Below are 27,039 nucleotides of genomic sequence, written 5' to 3' on the forward strand. Positions count from 1 at the left end.
GTATTGTACAACGGACTGGAATGAATAAAAACAACTGATAGCCTTCATCATCATCATCATCCAACTACGTTACAGTATCAGTTCATTGTTCTCCTCTTCTCCCTCTGCCAAACAGCCATACCATATTTTAAACAAGTAACATTAGCCTACCGCTCACACATTCAGTTGTTTGTCTTTCATTGGAAAGAAGTCATAGCAACGTTTTGTAGAACGCACGCTAACGTTAGCTACCCAGCTAACCCTAACCAAACAGTACTGCAGCACTAGAAAAACAAGCAGACTTACCAAATACGTAGACGGCAAGTTTCCAATACATGTCCGGTATAATGGGTATACCGGTAATCCATACTGCATTTATGATTGCTGTTCCGCTGAGAGAAATGCACTTTTACAAGGCACAACTGTAACATTACGTTAGCGTAAGTTCAGCTGCACCCGTCCAGACACCGTCTCCAGCACACGTCTGTACTCCTGTTGTACAATCCGTAGCATTAAAAAATGCGGTATGCATACTTGAAACATGTTGATTATGTATAAATAAAATATAGAACTGTCTGACAGGGGGAGAAAGTACTCCGAACATGACTGACTTCCTCCAAAACAACGTCATTACCGTAAGTGACTGAATTCAGTCAACACAAAAACATACTGTAATGGGGGGGCAAATCGTATTTATTCTAATAAACGCCCCGGCGGTTAACGGACACCGGCGCTTATTATGCTAAATTGACTTGGACCCCCTGCGGTTATTGGAGACTCGGCGGCAATTGACGACTCTGCTATTATTGTAAGTTTTACGGTACTTATATGTATATTTTTGTTATGTTGGTTTGTATGATCCTTGATTGGCACAAATGTATTCGCCTGCCTTGTTTTCTCTCTCCACCAATCGGTGTTGAGTTCCTGATGTATAAGAAGACCTGTTTGGTCGAAACCCTAATGAACTGTCCTGGGAGCTTTATTTTCAGTGTACGGACTTTATTTCTTTTCTACGTTGATCTTGTATTTGTCCTGCACCTGACCTGCTGAGCTGAGCTGATGTGCGCGCCGCACTTCCTTCTTCCTTGTACAATGTACCACATTCATTTTTTTGAGAATCTCTTTCATATCCAAGCAAAATTTATATTGTAATTTAAATATTGATATCGAATCGGAACTCGAATCGAATCAGGACCTTTTGTATTGGAACCGGATCGGATCGGGAAATCAGTGGCAATAACCAGCCCTAGTACATATTATTATCACAGTTACTTTGTACAAAATAAGGTTGAAAAGAAAAGACAGACTCTGATTGGACAGATGAGATCACATCGCAGAGACAGTTAGCCTTTCATGCTGTGTGGAAATAATAGGTATTTTAATGTTGATTTCATTAAAATCCTGACTTGACTGTCAAACCTGACTCGAAATGCTTTGACGTTAACTCGTTAGCAGTTAATTTCTGAGATTGTTTACTCATTAATAACACTTTGTCTTGTGCTTTTTTCTGCTTCCTCTGTGTTACATCATCCTGCTCTGTGATTGGTTGTTGATCAGGTGAAGTTGAAGTAGTTTAATACTGCAGTATCTTATTACTCATTAACCAGCTGTACTCTCTTTCTGTCTCTGTGCAGCCGGGTGTGCAACAGGTTGCTGTGTATGGAGTGTGGGACTGACGCCTCTGACTTCTCCGCTCACTATCCCACCCACGTGCACTGCCTGCTGTGCCCGTATAGCAGCTGCTGCTCCCGGGCCTACGCTGCCCACATGATCCAGTGAGTAACGCACTGCCTGCTGTGCCCCTATAGCAGCTGCTGCTCCCGGGCCTATGCTGCCCACATGATCCAGTGAGTAACGCACTGCCTGCTGTGCCCCTATAGCAGCTGCTGCTCCCGGGCCTATGCTGCCCACATGATCCAGTGAGTAACATCAGGGATCAACATTAACCATGGCCATGTGGCCCCGGGCTACAAGAAGTGACTCTTTGGCCACCAAATATCTCATGTTATTGGGCCACTGTGGCCACCACACTGTGAGCCTTCACCAACGCAACATTAACGTTGCAGTTAGACAAACATCCTGATTCCTACAGTTACACAAATACCCTAAAGCGGCGATCCTCAAAGTCCGGACTCCGGTCCGCATCCGGACCGAGACGCCGTCCTATCCGGACCGAGCCCTATAACCTACAAATCATTGATAACTTACATTTTCACGGAGTGTTTCTATTTTAACCAGCACATGCTTTTCTAGTCTTTACGGTAATACTGGTTTATCTGCCAGGAAGCTCACAGACCAATGAATGCGCTGTAAATCATCGCACGTGATGCTACTCGGCCAATCTAATAAGCGAATCGTTTCTCCCTGTCATTTCCTAGTGCTGCTGTGAGAGTGACACACGGACGGAGGGGATGCGAGACATAGAAGTAATTTCACATGGCGTGGTCAAAAGAAACGACTCTTACATGTCCATTCATTGTTCTTACGGGCAGTTCAAAACCAGTATGACTCGGTTGAAGTGCGATCCGATCCTGACCATCGATCCTGACCTGTCTATGGAAGCGCCACACATGAGCAAACACACGTACACACACACACACCAGCGAGCGCACACACATTCACTTTGCCCGACGGCATGACAAGTTTGCATTGGGAACGCTCGACAGACAGACAGACACAGACAGAGGGGGCAGACGGATAGATAGATATATGGATAGATAGATAGATAGATAGATAGATAGTTAGATAGCTCACTTCTCTAAAGGTGCGTTCACACCGACCTATTAAAGTTTTTCGCTGGCGTCGAGTTTACATACAAAGTCAATGCAAACGAGCGATTGAGCGTATATTCGCCTGGGAGAAAAATCGCTGAGCGTCTGAGCGGCAGAGACAGAGCGATAGGGAGAAAATACGCTCGTCGCTCGAGATGAAATATCCCAACTCGAGCGAAAATACGCTGGCATCAGTCGCTTGCCGCTCAACGCTGATTGGCTGCCGTGTGAGAGCGAGTCAAGGATCACACTGGCTTGGAACAAACCGCTGGTTTATTGTGTGGCAACAAACCGCATTGACAGGCTGACAGCTGACATGAAGTGAAGTCTGTCCTACCGGTATGGAGCTCGCATTAGGAGCACGCTGATAGGCTTTAGCTTGTAAACAATGACGTTGGCTCGTAGTGGACAAATATCATGACATTGCGTAACGTCATTTCGTGTGCCTGTTGATGAGCGATTTAAACAGAGCGACAGAGCGATTCCAAAGGGTTGACTTGAGCGACAGAGCGAAAAATAAATATCTCGGTGTGAACGCACCTTAAAGAGAAAAGGTGGAACTGGAAGTTTGTTGGCTTGATTTAACAGTCAGTTGTATAGGCCTACAGACATTGTACCATTAGGCTACTTCAGTCATTGAGTTCAATGGCACTGAATCATAACGCAAGCTACGTTACAATGTTCCGGACCTTTGCTTAAGGAAATTTTCTCGAACTGGACCTCTTTGAATTTTAATTGAGTGCCCCTGCCCTAAAGCCTTTGCTCCATGTAGTTCAAAATGCTAGAAAACCAGCTAACTGTACAGCACCGTTTCTGTACGAGTACTGTACTCCTTGCCACTATGACACATGTAAGCACGTAAATATACTGCGCCAGCAAAAACACACCCGTGAGATTAACGAAACACACATCTTCATTTGGAGACCACAATAAAGCTTAATTTATACTTAACTTATACTCTACTATAATTAGAAAGTGTCGCTCAGCACATGGTCGCAGACGAAAAAGAAAGTGTTGCTCATGGTGTTGCATTTATACTTCAGTGAAGGTTCGGCTCGGTTCAACGGTCAGACAGCCAAGAGAAGAGAGGGAATGCACAATGAAACCACCTCGGAGGCAAGATGTAACGTACTTGGCTACAGCCGCATATAAATGACACACAACCACACAACTCACCTCCTCTCTCTCTGGGAAATTGGTCACAATGTTCTTTGTGATTTTCACGAAATCATACATCAAGGACAGGCTGATAAAAATAGCGGGGACACGTTCATTCATTTCAATCGAGTGAAAACCAAAACAAGGAAGTCAAGCGCGTGCCGTCTATATAGCCAATCAGACTTGCGCACACTATGTGACGTAGTCAGCGACACTAGACATTTCACTAGGTAGCAGACACTGCTCGCCGACACTTGAAATTGTCGACTCAAGTCCTCATTTCTGTCGGCGACCATTTCTAAAGTAACACCTCAACTGCATTTGCATCTTAAAGCCACGAGGTGGAAAACAAAATCACTCTATTACAGTAAATTATATATTTTCATTCTGTGAATAACTTTATTGAAGTCACAGTTAAGGAAGACTGTGTTAAGTTGCTTTAAATTGGCTTTTCTGTACCTAAATATTAGATTGAATGCCAATTTAGACTCTTCTCGAGGGTTTAGCTCACAGAACAGTCTACTGAGTAGAAAAGTAAATAGTATAATGAAAGATTCAGGGATAACGGACGTATGGAGGGAGTTTCACCCTTTGATCAAAAATTTCACCTTCTACTCCTCCCCTCATATAGCCTATTCTCGTATTGATTACTTCTTGCTGTTTCACAAAGACATGCATGTGGTCAAGACATGTAAGATAGGAGTCATGGACACTTCTGACCATTGCCCAGTGGAGATTGAGTTGAACCTGAAAAGGAGGACTACATCATGGAGATTAAATTCATCAATACTGAATGAAAGGGGGAAGGAGGAGATGAAGGAAGAAATAAAAAAGTATTTGAAGGAAAATGACAATGGTGAGGTTCAGCCCCCCATTTTGTGGGATGCTTGTAAGGCAGTGTTAAGAGGGAAGATAATTGCCAAAACGGCTGCAATGAAGAGACTAAGGCAACAACAATTAGTGTATTTAGAAGCAGAGTTGAAAAGATTACAGAGGGAACATAAGACAACCTTAGACCCAACTACTTATAGAGAAATGCAAGAGGCAAAGAGAAAATTAGGTGACATTCAGTCGCGAGATATAATTAGAAATTTGATGTACTTGAAGCAGAAATATTATGAGATAGGAGCCAAATCCACAAAGTTATTAGCTTATAAATTGAAAAAGCAGCAAGCGGAGAGAGCCATATATAAGATTAGAGACCCACGGGACAATGGTATAAAATATGAATTGGAAGACATAAATGACATTTTTGAATTGTACTATAAAAAAGTATACACCCAGCAAAACTTGAACAACGATGAGCAGACTGCCTTCCTGCTTGGGGGCCTGGACCTCCCAATAGTGTCTGACGAACAGAACGAGATACTGAAGGCAAATATCACAAGTGAAGAGGTGTATAGGGCGATCAGCGGCTCAAAGCCAACAAAAGTCCCGGACCAGATAGGTACACAGCAGAATGGTATAAGGCACTGAGGGAACCCTTAACGTCATTTTTGGTGTCGATATTAATAATTAATAATTTAATTTTGTATTACAGACAGGGGAGACGCCTCTATCTTGGCGAGAAGCAGTGATTATGGTTATCCCGAAGGGGGGGGGATGGGCTGAACTGTTCAAACTATAGGCCCGTGAGTCTACTAAATCAGGACTATATGATTTTTGCTTCGATTCTAGCCAAAAGACTGGAGCTAATACTTCCCGATAGGGCTGTCACTTTTTCCCCAAATAAAATTCGAACGAACTTTAATTGCCCGAAATTCGTTCGAATATATTCAAAGTTTTTTGGTTAATTAATTTTTATTTTTTTTTTATTTTTTTTCCCAGTCCAGCAGCCTCTTGCACCAGCTGAACGTAAGTTCTGTCTTAACACTTTGAGTGCCACGGCCCTTGGGCAAAAGGTTGCTGTACTGTGCCACATAGGCCGCAATGCATTTTAATATAGCCATATAATTTTTTGTGTTCCTCTTATATGGACAACCAATAGCCTCAATGAAACTTTGAACCCTTCTGTTTCATTAAAAAAAAAACTGTGTTTATAAACCGTTCCATTTTGGAAATACACCCCTCTGAAAAAGAGTGTTTTCGACCGAAAAGAGCATGCTGAAATTAGTTTCTGAGATAATCACATATTTATGTTAGAAAGGCGACAGAATGAATTCTGCTTTGAGTTGAACAAACATCGAGCCTGCTGCTGCCTGGGTGTGTGTGTACTGTCAATGGTTGTATGCTGTTAGTGCCCTGCGTGCCCCACCCCTCTCCTCCTCCTCCTCCGTGGTGGGAGGAGTCGAGTGTCTCTGCTCTGCTGCGGTTTGCTCTGAGTTTGATCTGCACTGAAAAGTCCGCTGGCTGCACCCCCCGCTTTTTTACAGCGTGTCCTCGGCTCCCAGCTGAGAATAATGCGATTTCCGATTCCTCATGACTTCTTCTCTCTTTTCTCCTGGCCTTTGTCTAATCGGGAGGGCACTGTCGCCACCTAAGGGTTCTGTAAAATAGGTTAGACACATTCAATAGCTCCCATATTGTAAGAGGCGATGTAAGAGGCTTAGATCGACATTCCCCCGTCAAAATATGAATTTGGAGTTATTGACGCCATTTGGCGTCGCTGGCAGCCTACGGTAAATTTCTCCTGACGCCATTTGGCGTCGCTGGCACTCAATGTGTTAAGTTAGGGTGTAAAGTCGACACTAACTGCTACGTTCAAACTAGTTAGTTTGACACTAAAGTTGTGTCTTTGTTTGGTTGCACCACGGAGACGTAAGGTACATCTTAACTAGTAGACCCTAAAGTCCATACTAACCAAAATAGTGTCGCAGACAATGACGTGTACAGTATCTGTGACCAATCAGTGAAAAGCACGGTGGAAACGGTGTTTATTTACGGTTGTTTAAGTAAGTGGAGTGAAAACAGGACATGTTGCCCACCGCAAATTAGTGCTTTCATATTTCATCAACACTAATCAAATGAGAACGTTATTGAGTAACGTTCATTTAGGTTCATATTACTGTTAACGTTTATCTGTGAGCTCTTCATCAGTATTGTAGGCTATACCACCATCCTGCCTCACTAAATTGTTGCGGTTATTTTAATTTGTATGCAGTGCTGCAGCTTGTGGGAAACAAAAGCGTGAGTCATAAATATCAAAGGGTGTAATTTATCACGGAGAGCGCGTTGCGGACGCAAAACAACGATGCGCCACGGTGCCAAGTTGCAATCCGTGCCAACTGCTACGGAGGACTTTACACCTAGTAAGACGTAGGTGTAAATTTTAAGTTCTAACTTATGCCTACGTTGTAACTATTTCACTTGGTGCAACCCAAATATTTTTAGTAGTGCGTAAACTCGGACTTAGTGAGACTTTACGTTCAAACTAGCTTACGTTTCAACTTACGCACAGCTGGTGCAACCCACTGCAGGCCACCGGGCATCAGCCCGACGTGTTAGCTTGGACGCTCACAGTCACAACACTGCCTCACAAACTTGGCTGCATCCAACTCGAGACAACTTTTCAGACCCTGGAGACAATCTTTCTCAGAAGAGACTAACGCAACAAATCTGGAGACTTTTTCTGACATGGGATTAACATTACCAGCAAGCAGCAGTTGGTTAATTTTGGTTCATAAAAAAATAATAATAATAATAATAAAAATAAAAATAAAATTTGAACAGTCAATTTACATATCGAACACGAACCCCTCCCCCACATTCGAAGTTGCATTCGAATTTCGAATGAAAAGTGACAGCCCTACTTCCCGAGACTATTTATTTGGATCAAACAGGATTTATAAAACAGCGCCAAACTCAAGATAACATCAGACGCACGTTACACGTGATGCATCATATAAATCAGGAAGAAATAGAACCAGTATTAATGGGGCTGGATGCAGAAAAAGCCTTCGACTCAGTGAATTGGACATTTCTTTACAAAACTCTCAGAAAATTCAAATTCCATGATAAATTTATACAGACAATTCAAGCTCTTTATAATAAACCTATAGCGAGGATTAAAATAAACGATTAATTGTCTGGGTCTTTTGAGCTGGAGAGGGGCTGCCGACAGGGCTGTCCGATTAGCCCTCTTCTGTTCGCGCTCTTCATCGAACCACTGGGCCAATTGATTAGGCAGAATGAAAGGATACAGGGAGTCCTTCTGGATGGTGTACACAAAACGGCGATGTTCGCGGATGACGTTTTGATTTATTTGAGGCGTCCAGCCCATTCCCTCCCTGCGTTAATGCACTCGCTTTCTGATTTTGGGGCAGTATCAGGATATAAATTGAACACTCATAAATCGCAGCTTCTAACTTTTAATTATGCGACTAGTAAGCAATTCAGGGAAAAGTATGCTATCAAAGAAGTGGATAGTTTGAAATATTTAGGGGTGCAGTTGCCGAAGGATTTGGCTAGACTAACTCAAGAGAATTATGAGCCTCTGCTCACTAGGATCAGAGGGGATCTTGAGAGATGGAATCTTTTACCTTTTCTGGGATTAATTCAACGAGTCGAGATAATAAAGATGAACATACTTCTGAGGTTGCTATACTTGTTTCAGAGTCTACCTGTGGAGATAGCTGATAAAAAAGTTTTCAGAATGGGACATGTGTCTTTCTAGATTTCTCTGGCAGGGAAAAAAGCCAATGGTTAGATTCAAGACCCTCCAGGTCCCAAGGGATAAGGCGGGCTGGTGCTTCCCTGCCTTAGAACATACTACCAGGCAGTGCAGATTAAACCTCTGGTATGTATATGCAACCCGGCCTATTCAGCGACTTGGAAGTCAATTGAGTGCCAGTATTCCACCAGAGTTCCACTTCAGGCTATAATTGGCAATAGTAAGCTGAAATGCCACCTTGGGGAAAATCCTAACCCATGGTTGGATCTCTCCCTGAAAATTTGGTTCAAAGTAGTAAAGACCTTTAGCACCTGGGAACCATATTCGATGATCAGCTGGTTGGCTTAAGCTTCTGGCATACTCTTCGCGCCCAGCCAAGCGCATAGGGCGCACGGCGATTATGACGACATCGCACGGGGCGTGTCGGGGGGCGAGGCCTGAGCGCAGCGCGGCGCGTCCATGGAGATTTTTCTATCAGCGCGTCGGGTTTTGCTGCCTGTGCCTGTGAGATCTCCGTGGTAGGCTATCAGCGGACATCTGCTGTGATTGAGTCCTCACCATCGTACAGCCGCCTTCAAAGCATGATGTTCGATTATAACGAACTAGTTGTGTGCCTGAGCCTTCCCAAATGTTGAGGGTCGTTTTTTAGAATTTAATACATAGAATTGGGAACGTTACATTCAATTTCATTCAGACTGCCTGGCGCCTGGAGCTGCGCACTGAGTATGTTTTGTTTTGGCCTGCGCCGAGTGCGCGCGCCCTCCTCGGAGCCCCGCCTCCAGCGCGTGCGCGAAGAGTATGCCAGAAGCTTTACGTTCCAGACTTTCATCCAAACAGGCTCGATACATCCTTCAGGGCTTGGAAGGAGTGAGGACTAACCATGTACTGGGACTAGGCATGGGTCGATTTCCGGTTTTACCGGTTCGGTTCGGTATACGAGCCCAAACCGGTTTGATCACGTGCAAACCGAAAAAACCTTTTTTTTTTTTTTTTTTTTTTTTTTTTTTGCCAGTCCATTCTGATTGCACTATTGTTCGTATTAGCCTCTTCTCAAGTTGCACTAGTAGGCAAAAGTCTTATTTTGTTTATTATGTTGATGTTTGAAGAAAAGTTAAGCTGAATAGTTATGAGAAATAAAAACAGTGTGTTGTTACAGTTAAAAGGTTCTGCTTATTTGTATTCAGTGTTCGTGCTGGTTGGCAGCATACCAGCTTAGAGGTGCATTATCGCCACCAACTGCAGCCGCTTTGATACGTTTTTTTGGGGAATATCGAACCGGTTTCAAAATGTTCAAACCGACCCATGCCTAGGCCCTATATTGTGTGAATTTGTGAGTTTTGAAGTTTATAAGGCAGCTCAGCTGTAAGCCAATCCATTCTGATTGCACTGCTTGTGTTTTTATTAGCCTTTTTCTCAAGTTGCACTATAGGCAGAAGTCTTATTTCATTTATTATTTTGATGTTTAGAAGAAAAGTTGAGCTGAATAGTTATGAGAAATAAATACAGGGTGTGTTTGTTACACAGGTGTCCTGCTTCTTTTTATTCAGTATCATTGCTGGTTGACAATACCAGCTTAGAGGTGTATTATCGCTATCAGGTGGACTGAAGTTGCACTACAGACAGTTATGGGCCACACTCGGGAGCCCTGCTTGGATTTTTTTTTTTTTTTTTTTTTTTTTTTTTTTTTAATTAAAAAAAAAATCGGTATACCGGTTCGATCCGGTTTAGACAGCAATATCGAACCGGTTTTAAAATTTTCAAACCGACCCAGCCCTAACTGGGACTTATTTGAAAAGTATTCATTCAAAAGCTTTCAAGTTCTGAAGGATAAGCATGGTCTAGGACAGTGGTTCCCAACCTTTTCCAACTCAGGGCCCACTTTTATGTCTCAAAAATGTTCGCGGCCCACCTCCGACCCCATAAATACAAAGGCCATATAATGCGTTCTCAGAGCACTTTTTTATTGAAAATTGAACATAAAGGACTGAACTGAATACAGGAGAAACATGTTGGAAGCTCCACAGTCACTAACACAGCACCTGTAACATGTTGCAACACCTTCAGTATTACAGTTTTCAAGGAGCTGTCCACACACACACACACATACACACACACACGCACACACACACACACACACACACACACACACACACACACACACACACACACACACACACACCAATCATTCAAGGAGCTGTCCATCAGCACCACACAGATGTCAGAAATGACAAGCAAGGGGCTGTCTGTAACAGGCTAATTAACAAATGATTAATAAATAACGGTATCCTTCAACAATGGAAAAATGCATTCTCATAACAATTTGACATCCAATATCAGATCCAAACAAAATCCAAATATCAGAAGAAAGCCCATTAAATCGATAGGGTTACAAATAAACACAAACCCAATATAAAGATGATGTAAAGATGAAACTTCAATTCAAGCAAAAGCAATAACATCAAAGAAACAAAAATCATACTTTTTCAAGTATGATTTTTCAAAATCTTTCAAAAAAAAATTGATTTTTTTTTTTTTTTTTTTTTTTTCAAAAATCATACTTTTTGGGAAATGATTTGGCGGCCCACTTGCAATACCTTCGCGGCCCACCAGGGGGCCGCGGACCACAGGTTGGGAATCACTGGTCTAGGAAATCAAGACCTATTCAGATTTTTGCAGTTTAGAAGCCATACAGATAGACTATTTAGTAAAGAGGAGCTGAAGAGGTTGGGGATTGGGGAGGGGGTGTTGAAGGTCTTCCTCTCAGCGTATAGCGCTGATCAAGGCTCTAAAAACATCTCAAAGCTATATAGGGGTCTTCAAGTGCTGAGGGGGGGAAGTACTCTGTATTTAAAAGAAAAATGACAGGCTATGCAGAATGAAACATATTAATACAAGACCATTTGCACGCCGAATTAAATAGAAGGCCCGGATAACTTGAACTTAATTGACTTACTTGCACAATACATCCATGCCGTCTGTAACCGCGTGCAGCTGAGATGTTGCAGTATCCCAGTGTTTGCGGAGACTGAAATCTGCGGGCGGCCACATACCGCGGCCGCCCGCTCTAAACTCGTGTTGGCTCGCGTAATACAATGCAATGACTGCCTGGCTTGTGAGCTAACTTACTGCTTGATCAAATAAAAATAAAAAGAAGAAGGGGCATATAATATGCTGTTACTGTCATGTAAATATATCTATTACTGTCAGGTCATCACAGCAAAGTGGAATTTTGATGTCATCATCATTCACTTCCTATAGTGGAGCTGGATTCAGCGTTGTGAGTCTGACTCATTCATCATTGGACAATACAATGTCAATCTTACCGATCTATCCAATCTAGGGATGCACATTTTCCGCAAATTCCAAACTCGATCATTGCTAATGTTAACAATCAATCAATCGATTAATTGTAATTAAAAATACAAAATTTTCCAAACCATACCAAATGCGTTTTTTCCTCAATAAAACTTTATTTATTTATGCAGCAGCAACGTATTGTATATTTATCACAGCATTGCATAGCATAGCCTACGCTATGAAACACATAAAAACGTGGAGGCATAACTTTTTAAACATTTCAACATTTGCCCAGAATCCCCGTCATGCCCGCAGGGGCTCACTTACCCACTTAGATTGTGACGCGAGGTTACTTCAGGCGAGCCAATTTATCCGAATGAACACTGTTCTACTTGAACAGCATCTTATGACTTGTCTGAAAAGGGCTATAGTGATGTAGCCGAGTGTCCGGGTCCGCCTATTACTTACACTTTGTTAAAACAATAAACGAGAGTCAGGCTGGAACGTTATAACACGTTTCCACATTCATTCTCAGTTAGCTCCTAGCGTTGGCACTAAGGATGTTCATTTTGAAAAATTTCCATAATCGAAAATCGGGAAAAATGAACGATCAATTATCGATTATCGATCATATTAATAATTATATATATATATATATCTATATACTATATATCTATACACATTGTCTTTCATATTTTCTGCCATAGGCATTCATTTTGTAAATTTTTTTATATATATATATATATATATATATATATAATTTTTTTTACAAATATATATATATATATATATATATATATATATATATATATATATATATAATTTGTTTTACAAAATGAATGCCTATGGCAGAAAATACGAAAGACAACGTGTTCTCCTCAATGAACTCTTTATTTCAATGTGTCTCCTCTCCAACACTCTGCTGTCCCCGGCGCATGCCGGTGTGAATTCCCCATGTTTAAAACAGTTTTGTTGGCACAAAGGCCCGTGCCCAGCCAGAAAACTAGAGACTATATGAAGCTCCACCTCACGTTAGTCGGCTGTGCAATGGAGTGGGGCGAGGAGGAACGAATTCCACCCAAACCTAGTCTGCAAAAAAAAAAAATAATAATAATAATAATAATAATAATAATAAATATAGCCGCAAGCGGCGATGACGGGGTCCAAGCATGGTCAGTAAGGGTGTAGTGGTCAGTAAGGGTGATGGGGTCAGTCAGGGTGTTGTGGTCACATAAGTACTTGTGACTTGAAGTAGTACTTGGATAGAAAGCAGTTTTTGTGTACAATATCCCTTTAAGTATCTGGACAGAAAGTGGTATTTGGGTAGAACATACTGTCAATACGACAAGTACTTCTCTGGCTCTGCAGATACATATAATATGGTCTACAAAGTTAAATACAACAGTCTGGATAGCTCACTTGGTAAAGCTCATGAATTATGCGAACTAAAGACCATTGCGGCTCAAAGTTCAAACCCCACGTGGGATGAACAACTTTCAACTTCAGACAGTTAAGTCAGTAACAGTAATTAAAACCCCACATGTTGCCTCCTTATTTTGCGGTGTTTCATGAACTTTTTCAATATCTTGGAAATGTTAGCTGGAGATTGCGTGGCTGTGTTCAAGAACGTGTTTTGCAACAGGAGAGGTTAGTTCTTGTCTCATGATGGAGCTTTTGTGTTCTGAAATCAGAATTTTCAGTTGTCATTGTGTCTTTCCCACACACACATCAAACCATAGGGCGTAGTGGCGTCCACTACAGAAGGTTGATGGGTTTTATCCCTGAAATTGCTTTTGGTGACTATAGCCAGCACCCTGCATGGCAGCTTGTTATGCAGTCCATTTACCATTAAGGACATTTTTGTATTACACACATAATGCACCACTTTACATTAAAAGTCTGCCCTGAATGGAGGTGTTTGAACTAATTGGTGTGGGTTGTGCTGTTACAATGAGCACATGAGTGACAAGGATAATTCAGATTGAATTCTCTTTTTGGACCTTTCACATCTGAAGACACAATAATGTATTGGAATGTTTTTCCTCTCATATATCTGAAAGAAGGCTCACAGCAAACACAATTACATCATGATGACGTTCTGATATCATCTTTCAGTGACGTCCAGGACTAGGCCAAATCACAGCCGATTTGGGGATCATTTAGACATCTACACAGGAATGTCAAGATGACGTCGAAATATGACGTTAGTAACGTCATATTTCGACGTCATCTTGACCATGAATAGGCATATTCAGTTATTCTGCTATGTACACAGTGTGTATTCAGCAGCTTTATACATAATTATATCCAGATTAACCTTTATTCTACATTTTCAAAAAATAAAACAGTTACCTGGCCGTGGTTTGAACCCAGGGCCTCCAGCTTTGGTGTCTGCTACTCTACCCCTACACCATCCTTCCACAGCAATGACAAGGCACGGATGTAACTTATTATGGCATAAACTTGTTTTTATTAAAACGTGGGTGTCAAGTCTTTGTGGATCAGGCATTACTGTGTGACATCTAAACCAACTATGTATTATGCTACAGCAGATGTAGAACCCCAAAACACATTAACCCCACCCAAAATGCTACATTCCAACTTCCAGTAGTAGTAGTAGTAGTAGTAGTAGTAGTTGTAATTGACCGGTTAATGAGTTGTGGGCAATTTAGTGTTGGCGTGTGTTTCATTAAAAGTTTCGAGATCGGGGTAGGCCATAGATGACCCAGAAAAAGTTTTGTGTGATTTGGCCAAACGGTCTAGGAGGAGCTCGCAAAAGTAGGTTTTTGATCAAATTCAAAATGGCGGAAAATCTACCAGACAGAAATGGGCGTGGCCTAGTAGGTTAGATGCATGATGCTCCAGGGAAACCAGTAGATGTGGAATTTTGATTCTACAGCTCGTGGTTCAGAAGTTATGGACCGACAAACGTGAAATTGGCTGTTATAGCGCCACCATCTGGTGGATTGGTGTCATTTTTTTACTCTGAGTAGTGGGTGATGTCGTGGACCTGTGTGGAAAGTTTGGGTGATGGGGGGTGTATGGTTTCTGAGATCCACACACTTTTAGGGCAGGACAAGAACAAAAGCAAATACACAAAAGTTTAGACATTTATCATTTCAAAACGGTTTCACGTATCCAAAATCCTTTAATAACTTTAGGTCGGGGTAGTCCATAGATGGCCCAGAAGAATTTCCGTGTGATTTGGCCAAACGGTCTAGGAGGAGTTCGCAAACGTAGGTTTTTGATCAAATTCAAAATGGCGGAAAATCTAGGCACACGCAAATGGGCGGGGCCTAGATGGATAGATGCGTATTGATCCAAGGAATCCCTGAGAAGTGAAATTTTGAGTATAGGACACACGGTTCAGAAGATATGGACCATAACGCGAAATGGACTGTTATAGCGCCACCATCTGGCCGATATGGGTCATTTTTTGTTTCTGAGTAGTGAGGCACATTTACAATCTATGTGCCCAGTCTGGCTACGCTGAGCATTACAGTTTCTGCTGTACATACAGTTTTACCGGAGAAGAAGAATAAAAAAAAATATAGCCGCAAGCGGCGATGCGGGGTCCAAGCTTCCGGTGACTTGGGGGGTATATGTCAGATAGTGCACATTTATTCAGACTTGGTATGTGCACAAGTAAACAAAGTTTGGTTGAGATCCGGTGACCTGACGGTTTCCAAGCAGTACTAGTAGTAGTAGTAGTAGCAGTAGTAGTAATAGTGTTGGTAGTAGAGGGAGTGGTAGCAGTAGTAGCAGCAGAAGTACTAAGAATAGTAAATGGTAAATGGACTGCATTTATATAGCGCTTTTATCCAAAGCGCTTTACAATGTGCCTACATTCACCCATTCACACACCGAAGGCGGCCAGCTGCCACGCAGGGTGCTGGCACAGCCATCGGGAGCAATTTGGGGTTCAGTGTCTTGCCCAAGGACACTTCGACGTGCGGACTGGAGGAGCCGGGGAACGAACCACCAACCTTCTAATTAGTGGACAACCCGCTCTACCTCCTGAGCCACAGCCGCCACTAGTAGCCAATAGTAGTAGTAGCAGCAGCAGCAGTAGTAGTGGTGGTTGGCTGTTATAGCGCCACCATCTGGTGGATTGGTGTAATTCTTTCCTCTGAGTAGTGGGTGATGTCTTGAAACTTGAAGTAGTACTTGGATAGAAAGCAGTTTTTGTGTACAATATCCCTTTAAGTATCTGGACAGAAAGTGGTATTTGGGTAGAACATACTGTCAATACGACAAGTACTTCTCTGGCTCTGCAGATACATATAATATGGTCTACAAAGTTAAATACAACAGTCTGGATAGCTCACTTGGTAAAGCTCATGACTTATGCTAACTAAAGACTATTGTGGCTCAAAGTTCAAACCCCATGTGGGATGAACAATTTTCAACTTCAGACAGTTAAGTCAGTAATAGTAATTAAAACCCCACATGTTGCCTCCTTATTTTGCGGTGTTTCATGAACTTTTTCAATATCTTGGAAATGTTAGCTGGAGATTGCGTGGCTGTGTTCAAGAACGTGTTTTGCAACAGGAGAGGTTAGTTCTTGTCTCATGATGGAGCTTTTGTGTTCTGAAATCAGAATTTTCAGTTGTCATTGAGTCTTTCCCACACACACATCAAACCATAGGGCATAGTGGCGTCCACTACAGAACGTTGATGGTTTTATCCCTGAAATTGCTTTTGATGACTATAGCCAGCACCCTGCATTGCAGCTTGTCATGCAGTCCATTTACCATTAAGGACATGTCTGTATTACACACATAATCCACCACTTTACATTAAAAGTCTGCCCTGAATGGAGGTGTTTGAACTAATTGGTGTGGGTTGTGCTGTTACAATGGAACTAAAGTAAAGGTAAAGTCCCACTGATTGTCACACAATGTGTGAAATTTGTTCTCCGCATTTGACCCATCCCCTGGGGGAGCGGTGAGCGGCAGCGTGCGCCGCGCTCGGGAATCATATGGTGATCTAACCCCCCAATTCCAACCCTTTGATGCTGAGTGCCAAGCAGGGAGGCAAATAGTTCTCATTTTTATAGTCTTTGCTATGACTCGGCCGGGGATCGAACTCACGACCTCCCAGTCTCAGGGCGGACATTCAGACCACAAGGCCACTGAGCTGGACACATGAGTGACAAGGATAATTCAGATTTAATTCTCTTTTTGGACCTTTCACATCTGAAGACACAATAATGTATTGGAATGTTTTTCCTTTCATATATCTGAAAGAAGGCTCCCAGCAAACACAATTACATCATGATGATGTTCTGATATCATCTTTCAGTGACGTCCAGGACTAGGCCAAATCACAGCCGATTTGGGGATCATTTAGACATCTACACAGGAATGTCAAGAGGACGTCGAAATATGACGTTACCATAAATAGGCATATTCAGTTATTCTGCTATGTACACAGTGTGTATTCAGCAGCGTTATACATAATTATATCCAGATTAACCTTTATTCTACATTTTCAAAAAATAAAACAGTTACCTGGCTGTGGTTTGAACCCAGGACCTCCAGCTTTGGTGTCTGCTACTTTACCCCTACACCATCCTTCCACAGCAATGACAAGGCACGGATATAACCTTATTATGGCATAAACTTGTTTTTATTCAAACGTGGGTGTCAAGTCTTTGTGGATCGGGCATTACTGTGTGACATCTAAACCAACTATGTATTATGCTACAGCAGATGCAGAACCCCAAAACACATTAACCCCACCCAAAATGCTACATTCCAACTTCCAGTAGTAGTAGTAGTAGTAGTAGTAGTAGTAGTAATAGTAGCAGAAGTAGTAATAGTAGTAGTAGTAGTGTTGGTAGTAGTGGGAGTGGTAGCAGTAGTAGCAGCAGTAGTTGTAATTGACCGGTTAATGAGTTGTGGGCAATTTAGTGTTGGCGTGTGTTTCATTAAAAGTTTCGAGAATTAGCATTTCAAAACGGTTTCACGTATCCAAAATCCTTTACTAACCTTAGGTCGGGGTAGTCCATAGATGGCCCAGAAAAGGTTTTGTGTGATTTGGCCAAACGGTCTAGGAGGAGCTCGCAAAAGTAGGTTTTTGATCAAATTCAAAATGGCGGAAAATCTACCACACAGAAATGGGCGTGGCCTAGTGGGTTAGATACATGATGCTCCAGGGAAACCAGTAGATGTGGAATTTTGATTCTACAGCTCGCAGTTCAGAAGTTATGGACCGACAAACGTGAAATAGGCTGTTATAGCACCACCATCTGGTGGATTGGTGTAATTTTTTTACTCTGAGTAGTGGGTGATGTCGTGAACCTGTGTGGAAAGTTTGGGTGATGGGGGGTGTATGGTTTCTGAGATCCACACACTTTTAGGGCAGGAAAAGAACAAAAGTAAATACACAAAAGTTTAAACATTTATCATTTCAAGACGGTTTCACGTATCCAAAATCCTTTAATAACTTTGAGTCAGGTAAGTCCAGAGATGCCACAGAAAAAGTTTAGGCTCATTCAGGCAAATGGCCTGGGAGGAGATAGCAAAAATAGGTTTTTGATAAAATTCAAAATGGCGGGAAATCTAGGCACACGCAAATGGGCATGGCCTATATGGATAGATGCGTATTGATCCAGGGAATACAGCCGAAGTGGAATTTTGATTCTACGCCTCACGGTTCAGAAGATATGGACCATAACGCGAAATGGTCTGTTATAGCGCCACCATCTGGCCGATATGGGTCATTTTTTGTTTCTGAGTAGTGAGGCACATTTACAGTCTATGTGCCCAGTCTGGCTATGCTGAGCCTTACAGTTTCTGCTGTACATACAGTTTTACCGGAGAAGAATAAAAAAAATAATAATCGGAACAGATACAATAGGGATCCACGCACTTCGTGCTTGGACCCCTAATAATCGGAACAGATACAATAGGGATCCACGCACTTCGTGCTTGGACCCCTAATAACAAAATCGATAAGAATTCCACATGATCGATTCCATTCCTTAACGATCAATTATCGATTTTCGATAACTGATGAACATCCCTAGTTGGCACACACCAGCTCTGGTCAACAACAAAGTCCCTCACTTCCTCACTACGGCAACTCTCGAGGGGACAAACACAGAGCCTCGCATACACGCTGAACACAGTCTGTTACAGTGATATCATTGCGCCCTCTGGAGGATAATTGAAAAATGATTTGAAAACACCATTTAATGCGTTGCTTTTTATGTTTTGTTTTGATCGAGTAATTTTTCTTTGCTCGAGTAAATCCTTAACAAGCAATTAATCGAGTTTCGATTAATTGTGTGCATCCCTAATCCAATCAACAACCAATTTGGTTGAATAAATTAATTTATTGGTAGTGATTGGTGAGGGTGGTTTAGGCTTCACTGTTCCCTGTGAATTGCATTTGTTTTTCAACCAATCATAGATTAGCATGAGATAAAATACCAAGGAAAGAAACGCCCAAGGGGGTAATACATCCATGAGTGTTCCCCCTGAGGGCATGACAGACAGACACTGGCACAGACTCTGTCTGCATGCCGCTCCATCAGTGCCCTACAGGTGTCACTGTCGAAGCATTTAAGAAAAAACACATTTGATTGATATTTTATTAAAAAAAATATATATTAATAATATATAAAATCCCCCATCTCTTCTAAAAAATAAGGACTAGCCTCCCTTGTACTACATTTAGAACCTCCACTGGTATATATACCACTCTCATACCATGTGTGAATCACTTAAGCCGTTTTCCCACATGCGTACCGGAAAATTACCTGTAAGTCAATATCGGACATTTCCCTTCACACCTCTCCTCTCACATATGGGAATCTACCAGCGAAATTGCCTGTATGTTGGGGGGCGGGGCGGCACTGCAGAGCGGGTGGGGAGTGACGTGTCGGCAAAACTCCGAATGGTGAAATAAGTTTGCTTGTTTATCCGTTCACCTGCGTCGCGTTGAAGCACTTTTTACAGACTGGCTTTGTTTGATGTGTCCGGGCTTGCCTTCGCTGTCGGCAACGTAAGCAAAATACTTCCACATTTCACTTCGTGCATTTGCTTCGTCTGTGTCCCTGTCGGGCTGCTGACTGAAGGAGGAGGACGGACTGTGGCCAGAGAGCGAGCAGGCAGCAGAGGGGAGAGGGGAAAATCAGCACGCCCACACATGAAGCTGACATACTGCTCTTATCACAAGATCATTTCGCCAGTTTGCTTTAATGTGTGCGAATGATTAGATTATGCCCGCTGGAACATTAAGCAACGTGTGTACACCTCGCCCATGAGAGTGTCGCGGGAAATGACTGGACCCGTTCTACACTTGAGTCCGCTATCGCGCATACCGCTCTTCTGACTGGCTCGAAACTGGTAAAATGTCCGCGATGACGGGGTCGCGCTTATACCGCAAAACAACTTTTCCACATGCAGGCATTAGACCACGTTCCGGTCATTTAGCGGTACAAAGCGCATGTGGGAAAACGGCTTTAGGGTGTCGAGTCATAGTCTATTTTTTATTTGTCTTTATTGAATGTTCCAAAACTGCATGTTTAACTAAGAATGGGCTAATGATTATTTCCACCCACCACTTATTTAATGTGGTTACTTTCTTGTCAAAAGTTTGGAAGGAACAAGGCATGCTGGGGGAAATATGCAAATGTGTTTGTCCAATGCGGTCCAATGGCATTGCTCTCTGTCAGAACTTGCTTGGATGTCCTGATGTTGGTTTAGTAGCAAAAGTAAACACAAGTTAATAGCAGCATTCACTATAGACTCTAGTGAATGCTTTCCACAAAATCATGAACAATGAAGAAAACCAGAAGGAATACAGTTCCACTTTTACCAAATAAACCAAAATTAGAGAAAAAGAAAGGGCTTGGAATCAGGGGCATGCCCCCCTCAGCCGTTCGGGGGATGGGCGCACAAACATAACAATCAGAGCGGTTCAGGGAAGCTGCGAAATCGTGTATTAACCTCATGTAGAGATTGTCATGGGGAACTCCGTTGGCATCTAGTTGTGAAGGGTTAATATCTAGAGCCGAGCGGCAAAACCTATTTTGTTTCTCCCCCTCTTGGGCAGAGCGTGGGGCAGTGGTGGGTTTGGTAGGTGATGGTTTCGGTGTGGTTAGTTGATGCAGGTCCTCTAGGAAGATAGGGAGGACCAGCCCTGCACATATGAGGGCAGTGATAATGCTGATATGGTATTGCATTCCCTGCACCTGGGAGGTGCCCTGTTGCTGGTGCCATGCGACATCGAGTTGCATGTATCCATTTCTTCTTTCCTTCCACTTTCACTGCTGTCCTTGTTGTCAGCAGAACCTGACATGGTTGTGACCACCTGGGAACGAGAGAGACTTTGTTAAGTGATTTGATTAAAACAAAATCCCCGGGCTTAAAGGGGTGGGTTGGCCCTTCGCCCGGTGCGGGTAGCCTGGAGGAGACTTGTAAATGATGCTTCCTCAGCAGGCTAGCCAGAGAGAGTATGTACTCCCTCATATATTCCTCTGTCCAAATTAGGGTGGCCTGATGGGTTGTTAAAGGGGGAGTGACACTTGTGGTCATGCTCCTCCCCATCAGGACTTCATGGGGACTGAGACCTGTGGTGCTGTTAGCAGTGCTTCGGATGGAGTATAGCACAAGTGGTAATGCTTCGGGCCACTTGAGGCCAGTAGCTTGCATTGTTTTTGTACCCACATCAGGTTACATCAGCCCTGCCACATATTTTGAAGGCCTTCTGCAGACATGACGTTGACATAATGGCAGGGATTCTGTAGACAACCTAGCTTTCTGCAGATGACCTAGCATTCTTCTGGCCCTGCAAAGAGCACCTTGACAGGGCTCCCTGTGAGATAGAAATATGGTGCCTGTCTGTCTGTGTATGCACAATAACTCTGTGTATTAGGCTAACTATGTGTCACTTAAATGAAAGTGTATGTTATATGAATATATTATTAATAACTAGTTATTGTCCAAATAAAAGCTAATGTGATTTAAATTTTCCCTGTCAGTTGTTCAGTTGTTCTGCAGCGGATTGGGCGTTCTCGCTTACCCCTCCCGCGTGCAACGTTACAGACAGAGTAGTAAGGCTGATCCGTGAGCGGCTTCTGGGACGCGAGTCGGGGTCTTAATTGGCCTCGGCTGGGTCTACTGGGCGAGGGTGTATGATGTTGACAGACCCGAAACACCTTACGACCCCAGATAACATCACTGATGACGCGTCCCAGCGCATGCGGCAGTAGTGTATTTGAGAATATAGAATCCTGGCTTGCCTCTGGCCAGTGACACTTAGGAAAGACTAGGTGACAACCAAGTATAGTTTGGTGACGAGCTGGAGAGACAGTTGACGGCCGGAGAGACGGCAACCGGTACGGGATGGGATTAGCACCCCATCTTGGCTCTCTCGTGAGGGAGAAATCCACAAACGCTACGGATTAGCCTCCTGAAAATCTGCGCAAAGATCGGCGCGGCCTGGGGTCCTTCAGGCTAGAGCGAGGTGCTTGACGCAGGTAAATGACGTGCAGCGCACAGGCCCTCTTGAGGCGTCCTTGAGGCATCCTCTCAGCCTCTGGATTGCCTTTGCCACGGGAGGGTCTGGTGAGACGAAGGAGGAGCACGGCCGGGAGTAACCCACAGAGCCTAGATCCTCCATGCACCGAAGGGCCAATACTGCGACGTAGCACTAGCTCTATTGCAGCGGATTGGGCGTTCTCGCTTACCCCTCCCGCGGGCAACGTTGCAGACAGAGTAGTAAGGCTGATCCGTGAGCGGCTTCTGGGACGCGAGTCGGGGTCTTAATTGGCCTCGGCTGGGTCTACTGGGCGAGGGTGTATGATGTTGACAGACCCGAAACACCTTACGACCCCAGATAACATCACTGATGACGCGTCCCAGCGCATGCGGCAGTAGTGTATTTGAGAATAAAAAAATATTCTGTGACAAGTATATCATTGTAGTAGTATATAAGTTGTTGGTCCCCCATAGTAAACATAAACCTTATAATGACATCTTCCCATATCTTTCAACCTGTCACAAGTTGGTGGCTGACTCCTACTGGAACAATTTGGTGTACCCATTACACTTAACTCTCGAAATGGCTTCTACACCCTGCTTCAAAACGTTCTTTATAAATTAGAATATAATGCAACTTAATCCCCATCCCCAAACCCACAACCTCTGGCAACCTTCTGCCAAAGTTGCCCCCTACCAGCCCAACCTAATGTAGCAGGCTAAAATCGGGCCTGGTCTACATTGCACTTCTATTGAATTGAAAATAAATCTAAAATTCAAGATCACAAGGTACATTTATTTGCATTAATTTGATTCCCAATCACTACACACTGGTAAGAATTATTCATATCGAATTAAAAATGCTTTGAAATGCAAAATAATGGCATTTTAAACATGCGACACAAACATGCGATTAATCACGATTAACTATAGTTAATCACAAGATTAATCGCGATTAAGAAAATTAATCGTTCGACAGCCCTAATAAATAAATATATATATACTGTATATATATATATATATTTTTTTTTTTCCCAGGTGACCCTATTTGAATTCCAGGCTTCCAGGCCACTTAGGGTCGCGATCCTAAGGTTGGGAACCACTGGTCAATAGGCTACTGACACAGCTGCTGCTCCCGAGCCAGTCAGTCCAAACAGGATGGTTCTTCTTCAGCCAGTCAGTACAAACAGGACGGTTCTTGTTGAGCCAGTCCAAAGAGAATGGTTCTTCTTGAGCCAGTCAGTCCAAACAGAACACTTCTTCTTGTCTAATTGTGGTTCTTCTTTATTTCAGCAACCATGTTCCCCGCTCCAAAGACCAGCCGGTTCCTCTGCACCGCCAGCCTCCTCCCTGGTAAACTGTTCCTCTGTTCTCTTCCTCCACTGTTCTCTCTGCTACTCTTTCTCTGTCCTGCTCTCTCTATCCTGCTCTGTCTGTCCTGCTCTCTCTGTCTTGCTCTCTCTGTCCTGCTCTCTCTCACTCGCTGTCCAGCTCTTTCAAGATTCAAGATTTCAAGATTTTTATTGTCACTCCATGGTACAAGTATCACGTGTGAAATTCTTGTGCTGTGGACTCCGTTTACGACATAGTACAAATAGGCAACAAGCAATGAGCAATAGGCAATAATAATTAGGCATCAATAAGCAATACTAAGCAGCAATAGGCAATAAGGCAGAATAGCGATAAGACAAGTCAGTGGCTTATTCATTGCACATAGGTGCACATGTCATGTGCATACGTTAGACGTGTTCAGACATTTTAAATTCGACGTATTTGACATGCAGGTGCAAATAGCATGTACCTTATTAAACATACAATTAACATTAGGCATTGTGCATACGTTAGACGTGTTCAGACATTTTAAATTCGACGTATTTGACATACAGGTGCAAATAGCATGTACCTTATTAAACATACAATTAAACATTAGGCATACATAATGGTAGCAGCTGCAGTACGGTATGGTACGACTACTACACTATTTGTGTATGTTAAGGAGTCTCGTGGCCTGCAGGAAGAAACTGTTCCTCAAGCGATTTGTGCGTGTTTTTGGAACCCTGTATCTCCTCCCTGAGGGTAGCAGGGAGAACAGGCTGTTGTGGGGATGGTTTGTGTCTTTGATGATCTTCAGGGACCTCCTGAGGCACCGCTGGTTATACAGTTCATGCAGTTCTGGCAACTCATCTCCTGTTACGTGCTGGGCCGCGCGCCTCACCCTCCGTAGCGCCCTGCGGTCCATGGTGGTACAGTTCCCGTACCAGGCGGTGAAGCAGCCAGTCAGCAGGCTTTCAATGGTGCCTCTGTAGAAGTCCCTGAGGATTTCTTTCCTTAGCCCAAATTTCTTCAGACGCCTGAGTCCGTGTATTCGCTGTTGGGCCTTTTTGACAACAGTGGCGGTGTGGCCGGCCCAGGTCAGGTCCTGGTGGATGTTGACTCCCAGGTACTTAAAGCTGTCCACCCTTTCCACCACTGTGCCGTTGATGGTGATTGGGGGGTGTGCGCCTGTCCTGTTCTGTTCTGCTCTTTCTGTCCTGCTCTCTCTCTCTGTTCTGCTCTCTGTCCTGCTCTCTCTCTCTCTCTCTGTTCTGCTCTCTCTGTCCTGCTCTCTCTCTCTGTTCTGCTCTCTGTTCTGCTCTCTCTGTCCTGCTCTCTCTCTCTCTGTCCTGCTCTCTCTGTCCTGCTCTCTCTCTCTCTCTCTCTGTTCTGCTCTCTCTGTCCTGCTCTCTCTCTCTGTCCTGCTCTCTCTCTCTGTCCTGCTCTCTCTGTCCTGCTCTCTCTGTCCTGCTCTCTCTCTCTGTTCTGCTCTCTGTTCTGCTCTTTCTGTCCTGCTCTCTCTCTCTGTTCTGCTCTCTGTTCTACTCTTTCTGTCCTGCTCTCTCTCTCTGTTCTGCTCTCTGTTCTGCTCTTTCTGTCCTGCTCTCTCTCTCTGTTCTGCTCTCTCTCTGTCCTGCTCTCTCTGTCCTGCTCTCTCTCTCTCCTGCTCTCTCTGTCCTGCTCTCTCTCTCTGTCCTGCTCTCTCTCTCTGTCTTGCTCTCTCTGTCCTCTCTCTGTTCTGCTCTCTCTGGTTCCTGTGTTTTTTACAGTTCCCTGGCCTGTGTTCTCTCCTCAGCCCGTTCCTGCTGCAGTGTTCCGAGTGTGGCTTCAGTCCACGGAGCGGGGACCAGATGGCGGAACACCTTGTGAAGAATCCAGACCACAGCAGCACCTGTCAGCCCCGGAGTACGTTCAATAACGTTCACTAACCCTAACCCAGGAGAACGTTCACTAACCTTAACCCAGGAGAACGTTCACTAAAACAACCCTAACTCTAACCCAGGAGTATGTTCACTAACGTTCGCTAACCCAGGAGTATGTTCACTAACCGTAACCCAGGAGTACGTTCACTTCTTTAACTCAACTTCACAGTTCACTCACTATGTTTACATGCACAAAATATATATTTTTTTGCCCTTATTCCGAAAAAGACTATATTCCTACTAAGCTGTTTACATGGCTAATGAAAATGAATTTTCGGGGGGCACGGTGACGCAGTGGTAAGCGCTGTCACCTCACAGCTAGAAGGTCCTGGGTTCGATTCCCACCTGGGATGCTGTGAGCGCTGAAGGAGTGCGTGCCCGTCCGCATGTCCTCTAGTGCCCACCGCCCGGGTGGGGTCATCAAAAGGGCCTTTCTGTGTGGAGTTTGCATGTTCTCCCCGTGCCCCCTGGGGGTTTCCTTCATATAGGAACCCCACACCAAAACATGCAATATCCACCAAAACATGCAATATCCTGGTCGCTGAAGTAGTGCCTCCTCTGGTCATTAGGGGCGCCTGTTCGGATCGAGGGGAACTCGTTGGAATAGCGTGATCCTCCCACGTGTTATGTCCTACCGGTGAAGCTTCCCCTGTCAGGTGAAAAGAAGCAGCTGGCTAGTGCCCATGTGTCGGAGGAAGCATGGAGCCAGTTTCGGATAAATACATTAAAATTAGCACTAATGGGGGATAAAAATGGGGCGGGGGGAGAAAAAGAAAAGAAAATTAATATTCCACTAATATTCTTGTTTACATGCAGCCGTGCATACTCCGATTACTGTCACTTGAAATGTCCCCATGTTCTACTGTAAAGTAAAGGTCTGTGTTGTGATATTTGCGCATATCCAAAAACCTGTTGATATTCAAGTCTTTCATAATGGTTAAAAGTAGGTGTATTTCTCCTTCCATGCAGAAATGTGGGCTTTTCTTCTTTTCCTTTTTGTTGGTTTGTTTACAGCACACATAGGCTGCCTGTGGCTGAGCGTAAACAGGCAAGAGGCCTGAGTCACAACCTGCGGTAAAACCCTGACTGAGACGCATATTCTCAATGAGCTGTATACATGTCCAAAGAATGCTCCTGAAGCCTTTGACAGACACTGCGATTTTTGGCTGTCCCAGACGAAAGATGAACAATGTCAAAGAAACGTGGAGATATCTTTCGTCGTGGCTACAGAAACGCTTGTCTTGCGTCGCGCAGTGAGATAGGTTGAAAGACGGCTGTTGTCACAGTCTTGCGACCAAAGATAGCCTAGGATGAATTCTGAGAGTGTCAGAATTTTAGGGTGACAGCTACGACGATGTCTGATAACAACCAATAGAAATGCTGCATGATCATATCAGTATATAGATGCTAATGCTAGTAGCCTAGAGCAGAGGTTCTCAAATGTTTTTCAGCCAAGGACCCCTTACAAGATAGAAAATATACCGGGGACCCCCTCA

The 27,039-nt window shown here is 43.6% G+C and overlaps 1 protein-coding gene across 2 annotated transcripts in view; it reads left to right on the forward strand.

The window, feature by feature from the left end:
• Nucleotides 1–27,039, forward strand: part of pogzb (pogo transposable element derived with ZNF domain b) — a 138,454-nt gene that overhangs the window by 54,847 nt on the left and 56,568 nt on the right. For both annotated transcript variants that reach the window (XM_083645397.1, XM_083645398.1), the window contains exons 11-13: nt 1,614–1,754; nt 23,601–23,660; nt 25,417–25,526. In XM_083645397.1, the coding sequence (XP_083501523.1) occupies nt 1,614–1,754; nt 23,601–23,660; nt 25,417–25,526 (311 nt within the window). The remainder of the gene's footprint in view (nt 1–1,613; nt 1,755–23,600; nt 23,661–25,416; nt 25,527–27,039) is intronic.

This window comes from Poromitra crassiceps (assembly GCF_964638095.1).
Source record: "Poromitra crassiceps genome assembly, chromosome: 1".
Taxonomy (NCBI): domain Eukaryota; kingdom Metazoa; phylum Chordata; class Actinopteri; order Beryciformes; family Melamphaidae; genus Poromitra; species Poromitra crassiceps.